This window comes from Ixodes scapularis, unplaced genomic scaffold, assembly GCF_016920785.2.
Source record: "Ixodes scapularis isolate PalLabHiFi unplaced genomic scaffold, ASM1692078v2 PGA_scaffold5__190_contigs__length_132052651, whole genome shotgun sequence".
Lineage (NCBI taxonomy): Eukaryota > Metazoa > Arthropoda > Arachnida > Ixodida > Ixodidae > Ixodes > Ixodes scapularis.
The window spans coordinates 98,598,121-98,617,970 of NW_024609880.1; the positions used below are offsets into that span (position 1 = coordinate 98,598,121).

Sequence of the window (19,850 nt, forward strand, 5' to 3'; positions counted from 1 at the left end):
TCCTCCACTCTTTCCATTTTGGCAGGGCAAACGCTGGAGAGGAGGCAAGGTTACTCGCCCCTCCTCCAGCATTTGCTCTGATAAAGTGGAAAGAGTGGATGGCCTTATGGAAGGAGCTTGTCCTGAGCTCTTAAACTAGTATTTCCATTTAATTGGTATTCTGTCTTCAAATTCCTTGTCTTTTTCCTTCTCAAATAAATTAAATCTAACCATAACATTATACATTCACTGAAGGAAAAAAGGAAGAAAGATGTTTACAGTTCTCTATGATGCCAAATTACAGTGCAGCTCTTGAGGAGGAGGAGGGGAGGGTACGGAGGGGAGGATATGCCTCTCATCCCTCTCCCTACCCTCCCCTCCTCCTCTCCTCCCATTTATCGCGAAATTTTAGCTAAATTTTTCCGCTAAATTTAGCGGGGAAATTGATGTCACGTGGCCTCAACACCAATTTAGTTTCCTGGCTAAATTTAGCGGAAAAATTTTCACTAAATTTCCCCGCTAAATTTAGTGGGAAAATTTCCCTGCTAAATTAAGTGGAAAAGTTTCCCCGCTAACTTTAGCAGAAAAATTCCCCCACTAAATTTAGCGGGAAAATTTCCTCGCTAAATTTAGCAGAAAAAATTTCTAGCTAAATTTAGCGGAAAAATTTTAGCTAAATTTCCCCGCTAAATTTAGCGGAAAAATTTTAGCTAAATTTCCCCGCTAAATTTAGCGGAAAAATTTTAGCTAAATTTCCTCGCTAAATTTAGCGGAAGAAACTTCGCAAAAATTCCCTGCTAAATTTAGCAGGAAAATTTCCCTGTTAAATATAGCAGAAAAATTTTCCCACGAAATTCAGCGTAAAAATTTGCCCGCTAAATTTAGTAAGAAATTTTCCCCAATAAACTTAGTGGGGAAATTTTTCGGCTAATTTTAGCGGAAAAATTTCCCTGCTAAATTTAGTGGGGAAACGTTCCATAATGCAACGCGCGCGGTTACGTTGACGGCGACGCCGAATGGGCGCCCAAGACTGCGCCCTAAGATGCACAAACATATTCTGAGCTGAACAGTTCACACAATGTTCATGTCATATGCACATAATTTCTTCAGCAACCCTCCACGCGTGCCACGTGACTTTAGCGCATCACTCCGCCCAAGATGAAGGTCATCTGACATCCTCCAGGAGACTTGAAGATCATTGTGCGAATAACAGGTATTGCTTAATTAAGGCAGAACATTGGCAAATGAACCTCAACATCTAACACAATTTCATGTACAGCCTCCAGATTTTTTAACAATATTGCGCAAACGCCGACTGGCTGGTAGATCAGCGCCTTGTCGCAGCGTGAAAAAGCAGGTCAACGAGACTATGCGCGTGTGGAAGAAGGCACACGCCTAGCCTCGCTGAGTTGCTGTTTCACGCTGTGACAAGGCGCTGATCTACCAGCCGGTCGGCATTCGTGCGATATTATTAAAAAATCTAGAGGCTGTACATTGCTTTCTAAAAGAAAAGCAACTAAAATCAATTATAAATATTAAATATTACTTCAATTTAATATCTTTGCTTAGTGGACAATCGTAGTTGTGTTTTGTAACTGGATAAATGACCTATAGTCGGTGACAGTGTGAAGTACTACATGCAAGCTTCTTCCACAAAGCCCTCCACTATCTCCCCTTTAGCGGAGTGAACACAGGAGAGGAGGCAAGGGGACTCGCCTCCACTCCAGCGTTTGTACTGTTAAAGTGGAATGAGTGGAGGGCTTTGTGGAGGGAGCTTGTCCTAAGCTCTTAATCTAGTATTTCTATTTAATTGGTTTTCTGTCTTTAAATTCTTTACCTTTTCCCTTCTCAAATAAATTACATAAAACTACAATGTTATACAATCGCTCAAGGGAAGAAAAATTGCACAAACATATTCTGAGCTGAACAGTTAACACAATGTTCATGTCTGAATCATATCATATGCACATAATTTCTTCGACATTAAAGGACTTTAGCTGTGCATCGGCGCCACCATAACTGACCTTCAGTTTTATTTTCCTCTTAATTCTTTCACTTTACTTCATCATTACCACAGCAGGATACGTTATTGCGATGTTAAATTCTGCTGTGCCCTTCTCCCCAGCGTAGTCCTTTGTGGAGACTCGTCAACGCCAACATCAGTGGCTCGGTGTCACGGTAAGACAAGAGAAGGTCAGCAATGGTGGCTGTAATGTGGCGCGTGTGCAAAGCGCCACCGCCAACGAGTCATGTTACCTACTCCAAACCTCCACGCGTGCCATGTGACTTCAGTGCGTCGCTCCGCCCAAGCGGAAAGCCACGTGACACCCTCCAGGACACTTGAAGCGTCCGTTGTGGCACATCGTAAGGCGAAACAAAACCTTTCCAAGTTAAACAAAAAGATTACAGTGCAGTCTTTTAGTACATCGTAGTCAAATCCCACAAGGAGTAGGAATCATGTGACCCAGACAGGCAACTCACGCAAGAAAACCTTGACTCACCCGTGTAACTATGACCATCTTGGCAGCAGGAGTCCAGCATCAAAGCTTTAATTCCTGCCTGCAAGGAAACAAAAAACCATAAGCCCATTGTTCTACCCATTGCAACGTTGCCAGCAGAATCTTCAATGGTTTTATATTCAATTAATATACTTAAGCATAAAAAAAGAAAAAAATCATCCTCCCTTTGTTACAGTCTCAAATAAACGCGAGACAAACGGAAAGAACCGGATGATGTCAAAAATTCGCGCGTGCAACAGACTAATGAAAGAGCTGTCAAAACGGTTTTCACGATGCATAACAAGAGACGATGACGGGTCGTATTCATTGCTCACGGTTGGGAAGATTATGACACGTCAAAACGGAGCACTTCAGAAAGCTATCCGTCCAAGAAACAAAGAAGGCGCGTGTTTCATTTCTAGAGTGTTCCTGAAAACCACTCTTTGCAAAGAAGAATTCAAAGGACGAGAAGACGGGATGATATAAAGATGTACTCAAAACTGTATTATATCCTCAAAAATGCATCACCTTGCTTGAGAGCACAAAACAAGAACAAAAACAAATGCTTGGTGTTAAAAAAAAAAAAAGAAGTTTACAGTGTTTTTACATTGCAGAAAAAAACTGTGGGCATTGAAGGCCGAGAATTTGCCTACTGGTAGCCCCCAGCAAAAATAAAGTTTGAGTCCACAATGTTATCCAAAGGAAGAAAAAAAAACATAGGAACAATTTTAGAAAAGTGTAGTGTATCCTCCTACTCTAGGCAAGCATAGCATTCTGTCAGTGACCAACGCTAAAGAAATTATAAGTTGAATGTTTAGACGTCGAGATGTCTGTCAATCTTACGGAGAGAGGGCTGCATCTGAATTCTTTGGAGGGAAAGGAAGGTGGGAGAGGAGGAAGCAAACACATGCTGGCGAGGGGAGGGGGTTTCCTTCTTCCAGCATTAGCGTTGCGTCAGGTTCCTCCTGTTTCATCTTCCTTTCCCTCGGAGCGGAAAGCGAACACATGCCCTCCCCCTCTCACCCAGTGCGTCCTCTGCTCCGCCGGGTGGGCTGTACCTAACATCCCGCTGACGTTCAAACTCTGTTTAAAATCGCGTCATCTTGGAAATTTCAAGCGCAGATGCGCGGATTTTCATATGCAAATTATTGTGTAATGCTGTGCTCAACAAAAAGCTAACCGGGTTCGATTGTGCTGTTACCTGCGTGCAAATAAAAAAAAAAAAGAATGGGAAAGCTGTGTCAGAATGGCCGATCTCTCAGGCGAAAAGTAAATCCGGTTGCTGTAGCTTTTTTTTCGCTCTACAATGTTCGTACTGGTATAGGCCTTCAGCGACAATGAGTGGAAGTCTGGAATAATAAATAAAAACGTGCTCTCCTGACGAAATAGACGCAGTAGCTGAGGGTAGTACAGCCGGCTGTCTCCACTGCTATTAAAGTAACGGAACAACGACACGCTAATTGATCATTTACTGAAATAAAACAACAGAGCGCTAAAGGCTGATTTTGGAGTAGCCATAAATATTTTAAGAACGCGAACCACTTCATAACAGCAACCACGAGCGAGAGTTCGATGTTCGGTACAGCCCACCGGTACAGCCCGCCGGTACAGCCCGCCGGTACAGCCCGCCGGTACAGCCCGCCGGTACAGCTCAAAGATGAAAAACGGCAACCTCCCGGTTTGTCGTCTGCTGTACTTTGTTTCACCTCGTGTTGTACCGCAGGAAAGGCTACAAGCGCGAGCTCCTTGCTCTAGGGCACATCTCGTTGGCACAAGCTCTCGTGCACTAAGGGCAGCTGCCAACGTTGTGAGCTCGCGGTTCTAGCCTTCGCTGCGGTACAACATAAGGTGAAACGGAGTATAGCAGAGTCGGGCCATAGTCGGGCGCATGTTATCTCTCTCGTTTTACCCCGCCGAACTTGCTGAACTTCCTGGATGTGTGGAGAGGGCACTGCGGTCGAACAAAATGGCGCCGTCCAGAGAGCGCTAAATGGAATGGTCTATAGCAGGGGTGGCCAAGCTGCGGCTCGCGAGCCGCATGCTGCTCTTCGCGTGTTAAAGTGCGGCTCGCGGCTCCCTCCCTCCCCCCCCCCCCCCACACACACACACACACATACTCACTCCCCCACCTCCCTCCCTAACATACGATCACTTCCCCCAAAAGAGATATGGAATGCGTTTTAAATCGAAAAAACAGGTCGTGGTTCGGTAGTCTTGTGCTACTGCTACATAACGAACAGTTGGACTGCTTTTGACTCGGATAGATTGAAAGTAGTTCCGAGTTTCGTATATTGCTCTGGACAAAAGTTTCAATTTGTATGTTCTTTTTAACCCGGGAAGTCCCAACTTCTGTGTTCAAATTAATCACTTAAATTAAATTTTGATATCCGAAATAAAATATTAAAGTACCTAAATGACAGCAAATATGTGACCGAGTAGTGGGTGTAGTTTCTTTAAATTTATAAATAAACCGAGCCAGCGAATATGTTTCTGTCGCAAAAACGATGAGGATCTAATGCACCCTTAGGTGTAATAATATAAACAAACAAATCACCTGAGGTTGAGGTTACCATTATTCCGAGCATCAGATAAAATACAAGTCAAACATTCGTCGCCTATCTTATGTATATCTTATATATAATAAAAAGCAATTCTTTTCAGTGTCTTGTGAAGACAAAGTACGATGCTTCCAGGGAGCACATATAGTGCTTCCTGGAAGTCGTAACAGATCACCATCACCATACTCAATATGTAATAGTCAGCTGGCATCTGTAGCCTCTTTCAAGCATCTCGGTGTTCACGTCACTTCTAACCTATCATGGAAAACTCATTCAGATCATATAATCGCTAACGCCAATTCAATGCTTGGATATTTAAAACGAAACTTTTCCTTAACCCCTATGTCCCTAAAACTTCTCTTGTATAAGACTTTAATATGTTCAAAGTTGGAATATGCCGCAGCAATCTGGGATCCAGGTCACTCAACGCTTATAACAAACATCGAAGCCCTGCAAAATCGCGCCGCACGATTCATAGTCTGCAACTATCATCATACCGCAAGTGTCTCATCTATGAAAACCACCCTAGCCCTGCCCCTTCTTTCCTCACGTCGGAAAATATCTCGTCTACACCTCTTCCATAAAATCTATCATTCCAACGCTTCAGTGAAAAACAAACTATTCATTAGCCCCCCCTTCATTTCTCCCCGCATTGATCACAAACTTAAAGTTGGCATACCTCATTGCGAAACTTCAGCTTACATCAATTCTTTCATTCCTAGAACGTCATCTGAATAGAACCACCTTCCCGCATCATTAGTAACTATTCCATCAATAGACTTATTTAGAAAAGCTCTAACTACTCACTTTTGCTAGGATTATGCCGTAATTTGAATTTTATGCAGAGCCAATATTTTATGGCCACTTCCTCTGTAATGCCCCTGGGGAGGGTATTGAAATAAATAAATACTGGCTTCATACGATGATAATTCCTAAGCAAACCTTCGTTGTCATAAGTAATGTACTTTTAACCGTTGCGCTGTCCTAGAGTCACCTACATACTCAATCTGCGTAAGTACTAATTTATATGGCCCCTTGAACCTCTTCACATGCATCCGGCCCGCCCAGGTGAAACTAGTGAAAACATGTCATAACATTTGCTGCAGAAGTTAGGCACACATTAATGGAATGCAGTTAGGTAGCAAATTTAATAAGGATCAGAGGCCACTTCACAGAGCAAGGCAAGAAACGCGATGAGAAACACGACTGCAATGGCTTCGCCAAGGCGCGGAGAGGAGAGCGGAGCGAAGAGTGCATGAGCAGTGTGACGGCGGCTTTAAAAGGGCCCTCCAACGAAATTCGAGCTTGTGCCCTTTTTATGCTGAGGCGCCGTTCCGTCTGTCGTCATGCACGGCGGGGACAGACAACGCCGGAAGGCCCACTTCCTGGACAACCCTGTCCCCATCGGACTTCCGATTCGCGGGGACAGCGATCGCGAGAGGAGGTCGCCGACAACGGACGCCCAGCCAACCGCGAACTTGGCCAACTGCCAGCCGAACAGTGGGCCACAAAAAAGAACAAAGACAAGCGACGACGAAGAGAAAAGAGCCGTTGACCGCTGGACCACGGACGAACGGACGGACGGTGCCAAGTGCTCATTGTCCAAGACCAGCAGGGATGAGAGGGAAAGAAAGGGAAGACGGGAGCGTCGGGAAGAGGAACTACGGCGACTCTGGTAACCCTTAAGCTGACAGTGCGGTGGACGCTACGTGCTCGTTGGGACAGTCGTACGGCTATCTTTGGCCACGTGATCACACTCCTGTCCTGTACCACACGCAGAGGCACATTATAACGCCTCCTAGGGCTCTACCACAGTTCATCCCATGGTCATTTCATCCCAGGACAGTTCATCCCAGGCACTTCGTACCAAAGACACTTTCAGGGACGCTTGGGGCGTTTTCTGTGTGTCCCCTTTTTCGCCCGTCGTCTCCGGTTTTTCAAAAATGTATAACATAAACCAGCTCGCCTGCCTACTCCATCTTCAACACTTTATACCAGGACATTTCATACCAGCAAACTTATGCGCCATCTAACGCCAAACGTTCACAATGTCCGAATATGGAATGTCCTTGGGCAAAGACGTCTTGGGATATCTTCGGTATGAAGTGCACCGGATGAACTTTCCGGGATGATGAAGTGCCTGGGATGGAGTGGACTGGACTCCGCCTCTTAGACGACAAGGCCGTAGCGCTGAATTTCAGGCGTCACCTACAGATATTAGACACACGAGTGGCGCGTGCAGCTGGGACTCATGCCCAATGAGTGAGAACAAGCCCCAGCTCAGTGTCTTGTGCGTTTGATACTGATCAACTCGTAGCCTCGGGGCTCGGCACGCCCGGCGTGAACCTTTGCGTTTGTTTATTCGCTAAATGCGTCCACGTGCTTTTGTTTCCCCTCGACCTCAACCAAAGACAGTGCGCGCTTGGCTGCCCTGTCAGCGCGCATTTATTGTGCGTTCTCTATAGGGAGTTTTCGTAGATCGTTTTCGCCGTCCCGTAACGCCCTCCGCAAGCCGCTACGATACCCGGAACTCTTCAGTCAAGGCTATCGGCCCGCAGGCGCAGTAGCAACTTCGTTGCGGAGGGCTTAGCGGAGGAGGAAAAGGGGTCTAACGAAAACTCCCTTATGTTACCCTCCGATTGGCGCGTTCCTCCTTGTCTTTGAGTGCGCCAAAGACACATTTTGGAAAACTTCAGTGTCAGGTTAAGAGTTCAAGGGAAGCTCCTCCCATCTCTCCCCACTTTAACAGAGCGACCGCTGAAGAGGAGGCAACCTCCTCTCCAGCGTTCGATCTGGTAGTGTGGAGAGAGGAGGGAGGAACTTCCATCTTTCTCTATGAGCATGCGCTGCAGCTCTGTTGTGCGGTATATCAGACGCTGTGCATGCACCAACAGCTCAGTGACTCGGCACTTTTCGCCCGGGTGATACTCTCTGACGTCACGTCACTGCGGTGGCGCTGCTGTCGATACTGCGCATGCGCAAAAGCTTTTCGCGCGAATCTGGCTTGTGCGCATGCGCAGTGCCCCCAAAACGCAGGCTTGTTTGTAAATGGCAGGGAGGCCGCTGATTGGTCCGGCGAGCGCGTAGCTCCCTCTGCACTGTCAGCTTAGGGGTGAATGCATGAATTACGAACGTCCACCGCCAGTTCAGGGCGAGGGTGTCGCGTACAAAAGCGATGCCGCTGCCATTCTGAGCGGCAAAGTACGGTAGCGGACGGCGGATGGTAATTGCCAAGGCCGGAAACTGGGGCAAGTGCCGTCCACGGGCGGTCGGCCCTCGGTCGGCACGAAAAAGGGAGAGCCCGAGACAAAGGGGCGGCACAAACAATGGCCTTGAGAAAGAGGTCCTCTCTGTGTTCTGCTACTTTACAATAGGTTGACCGTCGGTCGAGCGTTTACTTGTTTATTTTTTATAACATCCCCCACTGTACTTTTAACTGTTGGTTCCATTATCAACAAATCTTGCGCTTTCTTTTTCTTTTTTTCTGCACTGCGTGTTGTTAGCGACAACCCTGTCAACCATGAAGTCTTCCAAAGTTCGGTACCCGCCTTTTTATAGCCTCGACCGTTTTCGTGAAATTCACAGCAGCGGGAGTGCCAACCAAAACGCCCGTAGCCTTCGGTGCAGTCCACGTTAAGCCAAGACGAAATACGCGAAAGAAGAAAAAAAAAAAAAAAACATTCACTGCACACACATGATCGATGAAAAGAAACCTACTCACACTGTACAAGTATCAAGGCTTCCTACAAACGGGAAGGTTCTTCACCCCCTCCCACCAAACCTCACTTTCACCGCGTGGCATTCCACAGAGCTGGGCAGAGCCCGCAGCCCCTCGGTGGCAGGGTCAACTTCGCGCATACACGCACCGGATCAACGCACTTCCGACGAAAGCACGAGCGAGCGGCCTCCCTTTTGTCACGCCGGAGCCTTTGTCGTCCCCCTTTTGACAAGCAGCCAGATGGGCTTCGAGCGCCATTGTTATCTCGTCCAGCCCCGCTCTTCATTCTCCGCGTCCCTTCCATCCATTCTCGCCTCCACACCGCAACCGCGGCCGTAATTGAATGAGGGAGATAGTGCTCTGGTGCCGTATCTTTCGTATGTGCACGGGCTCAAGAGCCATGCGAAAGGCGAGGGCGGAGGCGCAGCGGTCGTTTTGCGGACGCGGAAACTGAGTCCTCAGATGCACAAGTGTGAACACGTGTTTTTGCGTGTACATCGCCGAGGGAAAGGGAAGCGGAGCAGTGAGCTTCGAGCGTGCACGTGCAGCCAAAGCACGACGGAAGGCAACAACAAGAGCGAGGGCGGGCGTCAGAAAGGTGGCGTTCTCACACTCTGAATGAATATAAGTAACAAATGACGACGGGGGAGACAAACTCGCTCTCCACTGCCCAAAACGAGTCTAAATCAACGCGATTCACTTACGGAACGAAGATAAACCCACCACTCGAGACATTGCACGTGTACCTTTCGATATCGTCTACGATAGGTAGAGAGAGATACGTAAAGGGTAAAAAGGACGGTGTTTAGATAGTGGTCGTAACATCTTCAGATTTGAAGTGATCATAAGAAGTGCGCACACCAACTGAGCCCCGAACGTCACACAATGACGACGCCATGCACTAGATTGCCTTCTCAGAATTCACGCTTGTAGATATACTTGGTAAGTCTATTCCTGGAGACGTTTTGTTCGAAGACTCGGCTGTCAAGCGATGAATCTCGAGATGCCACAGTGTTGCGATTTCGGTCAACGAACACTGTGTCGCTGTGTAAAGCGTTCAAGGTCGGTGTCACGTGGCTGGGTCAATGCGAAGGTGGTATAAAATGATCACGTAACGCAAGATTAAACAATAATATTAAATAGTTATAATAATGAACTGCGTACAATATAACACCTGATAGCGACGTCAAGCGGTTTAAAGTCGGACTTGTTATGACTGAGCTTATAAGAAAAAAAAAAAAAAAGATGTCAACCTGCGTTGACGCGCTGGTTTGCTATACGTATAGCGCAAGTTCGCCTGCTTCTTGAGCTTTGGCGTGTGTGAGAGACGACGGGGGGAGGGAGAGCAGTGTCTCTGCTTTAGAGCGGGGTTTTGGGTTTGTACATGAGCATTTGTTGCAGGGAAGGGGCACTAACAGCCACCGCCGCAAAACGCAAAAAAAAAGACAAAGTCACCGGCTTACTACAATAATAGGTCGGTACAACGAGATTCGAGACTAAAATAAACTAAAATGGCAAAAAAAAAAAAAAAAAAAAAAAAAGCGTACGCGATGCGATTTTGTTTCTTCATTAAACTGTTCCGGGTCTTCGCCTCAGGTATTGCCCAAAACTTCCTCAAGCGACGTGAATCGAAGATTAAAACAGACAAGAAAACAAACAAGAATGCATTTTAAGCAAAGCGTCGAGCACACAAACAAGTTTTATTGCGTTGATGTTTCTTTATTTTTTTTTTAGTTGCGAACAGAAACTATAGTTACGTAAGAAAAAAAGGGGTCGAGGTAGGATACCCGCCATGCGTGAAGCGAACACGAGGGAGCGCGTAAACAGAAACGCACATGTTCTGTGCGTAAAAATTTAATGGCACAGCAGCCAGGATATTGCGACCGGAAGAGAATTAGAACTCGAAGCGTCCGGATTTCCGGGGAGTATTTTATACGCAATCAGGAAACTGGCTACCGTCAACCTTCGTTGATCGCGTCTGCAAATCCCGTACTCAGGTAAGCCACTCCACTCATTTAACTTTCAGGCGCTATTCTGTCGTGCAAAAAATAAATATATATCGCATAATTCAGCCAATAATCGAAATGAATTGAAACCTTTCACAGCGGTATTTTCACATCGTACATTTATCTACTCGAAGTTTTTACAAAATGTGAGTAACATCACAAACAAAAAAACAAAAAAAAAAAAAACGCGAGAAAATAAAAACGCGCCATTTCCTATGTTGGGTAAAGTACAACTAAAAAGTACTTTAAGTAAAGTACGAAGTAAATGATAGGGGACGTTCTTCAAGCAAAGTAGTAAGTACACTGGGTGCAATGTACTTGAAGTAAAGTACTATAAATATAATGTACTTTCAGAGTAAAGTACTCCTTAACAGAATTTTTCCTAATGCCCTTGTGTGTATGTTAAAACAGTTGGTGCGTGTATGTTTTACAGCCAACGGGCGACGAGTCTCCCAGCTGTAGATGAGCAATTTAGCCAGTGCAGTACAACCGCTAGGGCCTAGGGCAGCAAACTGCTAAGTCCGCCTCTGAGTGCACTTGTAAAAATTTTAACATTTAGAACAACTGACAAGAATTTAAATCTTTACCTAAAGACACGTTGCTCCAAGAATTAATAATTGGAGTGTCAATGCAAGTTTCATCCCCCCATTTTGGTAAAACAAGGTTCTGACTCCAGAATGTTAAAAATAACAGCGACATGCAATGTTGCCAATATTAACAATTGCATGTCCAGATAAATCATTGTTGTATAGTTAACTAAGAAACAAGCTGATTTAGTTCTAGAAGACAAAAGTTGATGCAATTGGGGGGGTTTTGTGGTATGTTTATACAGCCTAGAACTTGGTCTGCCTCACAGGGGCGACGAGTCTCCCAACTGTAGATGAGTAATTTTGCCATTGCAGTACAGCCGCTAGCCTGGGGTCTTTAACGTGCATCACGCAGTAGTGATACACGACCGCACGCCGGTACGATGCTCATCCAGATCGAAATGGGCACGGGTGGGGATTGAACCCAGGATACATGGGTTCTGCAGCGCGAGCTTTCGCTCCACGTACTCCGAGCTGGTGTGCGCTAAGTGTGCGCTAGCCTTTACGCTAGCCCACCCGGCCACCGATCCCCCTCATGATGCCCTTTCATTCCCTTATACGCGGTGATTTGTAACTGGTATGCATTGCGCAGGAGTAATCCAAGACGCATCACTTATTTTCGGAAATGGTGCCAAATTCCGGGGTCCTTCCGACTTCTGATTTTGGCGCCGCTTGCGCTGGCTTGCCACCCAAAGGTGGTGAGACGTACTAGGAGAGAGCATGACATCAGCCCCGCAGCTTCCGCAAACAGTGTTCTCTCCTAATATTTTTATCTCTTGAATTCGAGTATCACAAACATTTGATCAGAACGTATCGAAAGACGCGAGAAAAACCGAAAAACCAACCGCTGGGTGTAAGACGTCATACGTTTCGACTGCCATGAGTGGGCCACTTGAGAGCGAACACGTTCAGCGTTGATTTCTCGGGTCTTGCGGAAAGCGCTGAAATGTTTAGATCTCTGTAGAATACGTCACGATATTTTTCCTGCCACCGAACACGCCTGGACGGAGGGGCTTCAGCGGTAATTTGAAAGTGTTGTTGTGGCTACTTGGCGCATCAATCTGAAATATAATTTTGATCTCCTCTGTTCACTCTTTCTTCAAGTGTTTTTTTTTGCTTGTTTTCGGTGATACATTATAATTAATTGACCTGTACTAATAGTTTTAACCTCATCGCATATACGCTGACTGAGCAAGAAGTAGCGTTTGTTCGAAAAGCTACGGGAAAGCCCAGATTCGATCAGCGCAGATCCGAACGTGTATGGTACCATCTAGGAGTACCCAGTTGTGGAACTTTCCATAGACGCCGTACATTGGAGGGAGTCCCAAACCGTGTCCGATTCTTTTGCAGCGAGGTGGGGCTGCCGGCGCATTAATCCGTGCATTTTCGTCTGCTACTGCTCCGCGGCTGCCAACCGCTGCAACTGTTTGCGAGTCCCAGCCCGACTCCTCGGCGACCAGCATGGGTTACGGTTGGTTTTCGCCCTTTCGCCAGTAAAAATTACAATTTGAGCATGAAAAGCGCTACGACCGCTTTGGCATACGCTTTGTATTATTTCAAAATGCTGCCGCCTTAGCTGTGCTGACAGCGCGAAGCGTTTCGAACAACCCAAATTCGTCGGCGCCACAACCCGGTGGCTACAATCAGCGCAAGTTTGTACATACTGTAATAGTAGATGTGCCGTCTTACCAAGGCAATTCCATTGCTGGCCGTGATCGCAGCACGCCCAATACGAGCGTAAGTATCCGACCGCTTCGATTGCGTTGGGGGCATTACTTTCGTTCTGTCGCCGTTATTATCTTGGGCACGCTGATTTGATGGACGAGCAAAGTTCAGCACGCCTGATTCTCAGTAGGCCAGATGCAACGGCCACACGCGCACCGTCAATGATAATGATAGCGCGTATGTAGGCACCCTAGTATTAATGCGGAGCGCGCGCCCTCTAACAGGCGCCACGCAGAGCGACCCCCCTCCGGAGCGGAGTTCCAGAACGTTATTGGTGGGAGTACCCCACCCAGACGGTTCGTTTCCGGTTTTCGCCGAATGCATAGAAATAATACTTTTTTCTTTTCTTGCATGTATTCCCCCAGAAATATACACTCACAAAACTTGAGTATAACCACCTAAAAACACCTACGGGAGGAGTTTAAGTGCACGCAGTTCATTGGCTTATTTATATTTTTTTTTCTACGGTTGAATAGAGTTTGAGAAAACATTCTGCAACAGGCCTAACAGATAGACGAATATATTGGAGGTGATGGCTCGTAACTGACAACCACTGGTTGCAAAACTGTGCAGCTAAAGGGTTGACCGATTGCTAGGGCTTGTCTGCAAATAGTAAAAAAATAAAGAGGAGACAAAGCGAGAATGGGTGACGGTCACGCTTATACCTTAAATGTAATCTATTGGCGTAGGGACGGCAAAACAATGTTTTCGCCCATACCGGAAGTGAAGATATTTCAAGATGGCGGCGCCCTTGTGAAAGAGGCCTATGGTTACCCCCTTTCGTCGATTCGTCCCCGCCGCAGTTTTATACTAATTAATTTTTATTCTTGCGCTAAGGACATCGCTATAACTTCGGACATTCGTCTCATTCATCGGGACGCCCCAGGCGTAGCGCTCGTAATATGCACGAAACCTTGGCGTCGAGGTCGTCAGGCCGAGAACACGACAGAAATAAACCGACCGCGCCGACACCAAACGGACAGAGCGGAGAACAAACACAAAACAAGCAACGCGAGGCGACGAAACAAAAGGCGGTCCCCGCAGAGCACAGAGGACAAAGACAACGAACAAACCAAAAGCGGTCCTAGGAAAGAAACGTAAGGTGCCGTCAGCCAACAATGCTTCCACCGCCACCGCAGAAACAAAACCATCAGCGCGCGCGCGCGAACTCGACACAACAGCAGAAGCGATAAAAATTTCTCACACGGTGCCAAAGAAGGAACGGTGTGGCGAGCAAAGGTGCGAGCGAATAATAAAAAGAGAAAAAGAAAAGGAGGAAGCTCAAGCGCATGAGGAATTCCTGGAGCTAACTACGAAGAGAGGCGACTGACTGTCTGCCTGGATCTTCCCCGGCTGCGAGTAAAGTACCGTGCGAACGCGGTGCTCTTCCTCGGAGGAGCCGTCCGCACTTCCAAGCTTCGTAGAACAACGGCGGAGCGAGAACTGCAGAAGGAAGGAAGGAAGGAAGGAAGGAAGGAAGAGTAGGCCTCAATGCGGTCTTCACGTGCTTTCGTCGTGATCGTGCCAACTTTGGATGGCCACCAGCAGTATCGTCTCCCCCGCGGGCTGTCGCTGCCGCAGCTGGCTAGATGGCGCAAGCCGCCGCCCGATTTAGAAGGTTCAGCCAATACAACGACGTCATCACAGTCGTGAGCGCACACACGAATTGGATACGAGTGCTGCGTCACAGTTCGGCTGTTCTTGTGCCCAATCAACGCGACGAAGAACGCTCAGAGTCCGGCTCGGGCAGTGTGATGGCTTTGATCGCTCTAGATCGTGTTGAATGAGCCGTATCTATGCATTTATCCATCCATCGTTCATCGGCAACAAAGTCAACGGAAAATATTTTTTATTCACTTACCGGAAGTTACTTTTTACGAAGATGAATCAATAAAAGCGCGTAGGAAAGTCAACGAGGTACACATATAATCAATTTCACTCCGCTTTCTATATATTATGCGATGAAGTGTTTAGAAAGCTCGGCGGGGTCACACTTTCCGCTTCAGGGGTAATGCAGAAAGAGTAGGTGCTTCTAGTTCTATACTTCCTTCATGATTTTGACAAATAACATTTTTTTTGGAAATGAACGTCATGATCAAGAGACCGCATGCAAAAACGACGCACGTGTAAAAAAAATAAGCGCATCCTTAGACAAGCGTTTGTATCTTCAGAAACCTATATATCTGCCAGATGTGACTCATGAAATAATGATGGTACGCAGTGCAAACCTGGCTATAAAGTCAAGGATCTAGACACGTAGAGGAGGCTGGTTACGTATTGGAGGTTCTAGCCAAATTGGAGCGTCCAGCCGAATTGGTCGTTTCCGGCAAATTGAGCCATCAGCCAAATGGGCACTTCAGCTGGCCCGCAATGGCACCTACGGAGTGTGGTGCCCGTGACCGAATATAAGTAACAAAATAGCGTTACTCGCTAGTAAATAAAACGTTACAGAGATTCGTTACAGTCCTGCAAACGTAATGAAATTCCGTTACAGTTACTTCCAGCAACAAACAAATGTTACTTTTTCAGTATTTGGCAGCGATGAGCCTCGACAGCAATTCAACGTTTACAGAACGATTTCATATTTTTATCCTACGTTTGACAAATTTGTAGAATACAGCAAGGTCACGATGGCGCTTTGGACCTTCAAGGGACGGAAAACGTGGCTAATTTTAATGAAAAGTACGCTGTAACGAGTAATGTAATTTGATGGACAATTATAGTAAAACAGTAACAAAATTCCTTTACTCGTTACGAGATTTCGGATCCTAACGAGTGTATGTCACTGAAAAACTTTACTCGTCACCAGTAGGGAGTTAGTAGATCGTTCCGATAGCGTCGGAACGATCTACTCGCGTCGGCAGAGTACCGGCTATTGTTACCCCAAAACGAAATTCTAAAACTACCTAATAGAAAGTTTTAGTAGAGCGTTCGGATACCTCCGATAACGATACCCGATAACGATACGATGAACGCTCAAAGTCGGCGGCGGAGTATCGTTGTCGGAGTCATCGGAACGATCTACTAAATCTCTCTGCATGGTAACGTCGTTACTTGGTGCAGAAGATTACTTCCAACATTGCACCGACGGGGGCTGCGGTATATGGACTTCCCAAGCGCGACAAAACCTGTAGCCGGGATCAAGGAGGCGACAGCCTTTGATCCCCGCTGGAATGCGAGGGCCGACGACGAGGAGCCAGACACAAAGGGACGGCCTTGACCCCGCGGGGGACGAAACGCAGCGCGCGGCAGGGACGGAGCAGGAGCCTTGGGAGAGGCTGATTGCGGCCTCTGGACGACATTTACGATTGCTAACACTTTTGTTCAGTCGATAAATTCCGGTCGGCTTCTGATGTGGTTTGGAATGGAGCCACTCAATAGGCTTAGAGTATCGGCACTCCATTCGTCCCCGATTTTCTTGCGGGCGCCGCCATGTTGGTGCTTAGCGCAGATCGGACGCAGTTGGAGATCGTTAGGATTCGAAAATGCGACTTCATCGGCTCTATAGACGCAGCGGGGGGAAGCTCGGGCAATACCGTTTTGCTCTGTCGCGAACCGCCCGAACATTTCTGGAGGACGGAAAAGCCTTTCCTGCGATTATTCGGATGAAGCCTCCAGACAACTGGAAACAATGCTTTTAAGAACCAAGATGGATGAATTTAGTTGTCATTGCTCTGAAGCGTAGCGTGATTAGGGGCTCTAGCTCTATCTTAAACATTAGGAAGCAAGAAAGCAAACACACAAAGACACACGGACACAGAAATATATCGCGGCTCCAGAACGGCCAGTGGAAATACGTCGAGCGCCAGCGCAGTGTGAAAACAAGAAATCTAATCAAGATCTTTCGCGACACGTAAGGGGTCCGCCGTTTCCGTGTCCGCGTAATACCCAAAGCCAACCTAGCGGGCGGCGAGCTTGGCTCTCCTCAAGAACACAGCCGCGGCCTTCCCTCCATACCTCCCTCCAAGGCCGGGCGTACCAAAGGGACTCAAAAGCGGCGATCAGGCCCTTCTATAAACGGAACGCACGACAACCTTCACCGCGCCAGGTCTCCCCAACCCCCTCTCCATGCATACACAAACGTGGGCGTCCACACGAATACGTGCTCGCGTGCGCGCCTGACCCAAAGGTTGCGTCACGTTTACCTCGACGCGACCTCGGTGTGTGTCTGTCTGTCTCTCTCGCCGTGCATAAATCTATTCCCGGGCGATGGCTATGTACGGCGGCGTCTGGATCAAGCGCGACTCCCACATCTCTGTCTGACTAGTGAAGCGTCAGCCGCACGTCACACTGATAAAACACCATACAAAAGACAGTCGCCAGACACTGCCTGAGCTGGGGTATGTTTGGGGAGGCAAAACCTGCGGGGATCCACCAATGATGACGTCACGCGCAGGCCTTGAGGTGATATTGGGACAACAAAGGACTTTAACCGCTGCCTATTTAATGAAAATGTAAGGGCACGAAACGAGCTGGAGAAGGAACGCGGAGAAACACACATGCAGAAGATACGGAATAGTTTTCGATCAGTCACGAGTCGTTCAACCCTGCCACCGGCGCACTAGAGTGAGGAGATCGAACCCGGGGGCGGGGGGACTGTTCACTTTGTATTCTACAGAGCTCGGTGTTTATCTAATGAGAGGCTCGTGGACTGGAATCGTCAACTTCTTAAGACACGAATGCTGAGTCACCGCTCGCCTGGGAAACTCGTGTCCAATCGCGACTTCACTGATTGCGCCTCAGTCAAACGTTGATGCAGCATTAGGTTAGATGCGCCGTGTCAGAAACACGGACGAATAGTTCATGTTGTTGTTCCGACGTGTTTCTTAGCCGCTATTGCGACGTGATGGGCGACTCCTTCCCCACAGGCGATCGGTGACGCTTTCTAGGTGGCGCAAGCCGCCGCCCAATTTGGAAGGGTTTAAGGCATTAACCCGTCCGTCCATGAGGTATGGCTTGCAACATGCCTGCAACTGCTCACGACCGAATATCACAACCTCTTGTGATCTCCTACGAGGAGAGAACACGCTGGCGTTATCTACCGGGTAGCCGTAGAACAATGGCGATTTCCGTAAATTGTTTTTTTGGCGGATTGTTATTTTTTATTTGTCTTAAAAACTCTTGACAATGTTAAAAACGATAATTGCTCATAGGTGGTACGATCTCGCAAATACTGCAAAACCTTCGCTCTAGTGAAATGGAGTTCCAGGGTCACCTCATATAGACGACGCCTGGGTGCCAGTGTGCTCTCTCGCGCAAGAACTCGGTCGTTAGCAAACACGAATGTGTAAATCAACTTTACAACCTGTTAAAAAAAACAAAAAAACTATCCTTTTTTTTTTTATTGGTTGTACGTTAGCTACTTCTGCCTACGCGAGACAGCTCAATCGAACGGGGGCTTGAAGTTCAACGATGGCGTGCCTTCCCCTCGGAATTCCCGGCATCTACGCGAGCTCCCCTTGACGGACCGGGAGAGTCCACAGACCCCAAGTGGGTCAACAACGTCGCTCCTGGACCGAAGTATGTGGGTCGCACCGCGGTAGCGCTTGACCGCCTAACACGCCCGCTTGACCCTTTCAGGTTCTCTCTCTCTCTGTCTCTTTCTGATCCCTCGCCTGCTGCCGTTCCTTGGCTGGCCACGAGCTGACCGCATCGCCAACAGAGAAAAGAAAATCGTAAAGGGTTCCTACTACCGCTTTTATATCGACGATACAGTCAAATCGCCCCCATTTCGTGTAATGAACTCGTCGATTTAAGGCAACGCCCCATTTCAAGATTAATTTTCGTCGCGTCTCCCAGTTCCTCGCCCAGCTTTTCTCGCTGTTATTCCTGGTGGGTAGGTGGCGCGGATGAGGCTTTTCAAGTAAGGCCCCTGGGGACCTCATGTTCAACATCACTAGCGGTGTGAAAACGAGGATGATTAGATAATCATCCGCGAACCTTGGTGCACCCCGACGCTTCCCACGTGTCGTTCTAAAATGGGCCGATTTAGAGGTTTTCGATGACGTTCAGCAAGCTTCCCATAGGGATTACAAGTTTAATTTCACTCATTAAAGAGTTAATTAACACTCGTTATTTAATTATCCGACTTATCGTGGGGTCTATTCCCCACGCTATGTCCCCCGTGGCCTAATAACCCACCCGCACAAACCGCGTTAGTGTACATTTCACGGCTTTTTGTTTAATACATCTGTTCTAATTAAAATGAAACACCTTTATAGTACATTTAGTTCATTCGGCGGAAGGACGGGTCTTTGAAAAGGAACACTGTGACAGCAGACGCTTCGTAGAGAAAGACCTAAAAACCAGGGGCTCACTATCAACTTATCATAGAGTTCTCCCTATCAGTTGTAATTACCTTCATGGTTTGAAGGCAGTGACCGAGTACGGTGTTAACTGTTCCAGAGCTGATTATACTCGTTTTCACCTCAAGAGCTGCCATAAAACAAAAGTCCGGCTCCTCGCGGGGTGTTACTAATTTTGCCCTCTATGTAGAGAATCAAGATATATGTAAGTGTATTATAGATTAGATATATGTTATCTTATCAATACGTACGCGGTTCAAACGCTAAAAGCATCGCGTCTTTTTCCGACAACCAAGGACTACTTTGCGCAACGTACGAACAATGCGCAAAACTTTTTTTTTTGTTTAAAACTTGTAATGTTTAGTTTTTTGTGACGCGGTAAATATCAAGTCCACAATATAAATCTAGCCGACGCTTCGCGCCGCTAGATTCAAGTCCACAGTATAAATCTAGCCGACGCTTCGCGCCACCTCG

The 19,850-nt window shown here is 47.2% G+C and overlaps 1 protein-coding gene across 1 annotated transcript in view; it reads right to left on the reverse strand.

The window, feature by feature from the left end:
* Positions 1–19,850, reverse strand: part of LOC8043409 (myosin-VIIa) — a 129,596-nt gene that overhangs the window by 62,505 nt on the left and 47,241 nt on the right. Inside the window, exon 2 of the mRNA XM_029967799.3 lies at positions 2,481–2,538. Coding sequence (XP_029823659.2) covers positions 2,481–2,498 — 18 coding nt within the window. The 5' untranslated portion in view covers positions 2,499–2,538. The remainder of the gene's footprint in view (positions 1–2,480; positions 2,539–19,850) is intronic.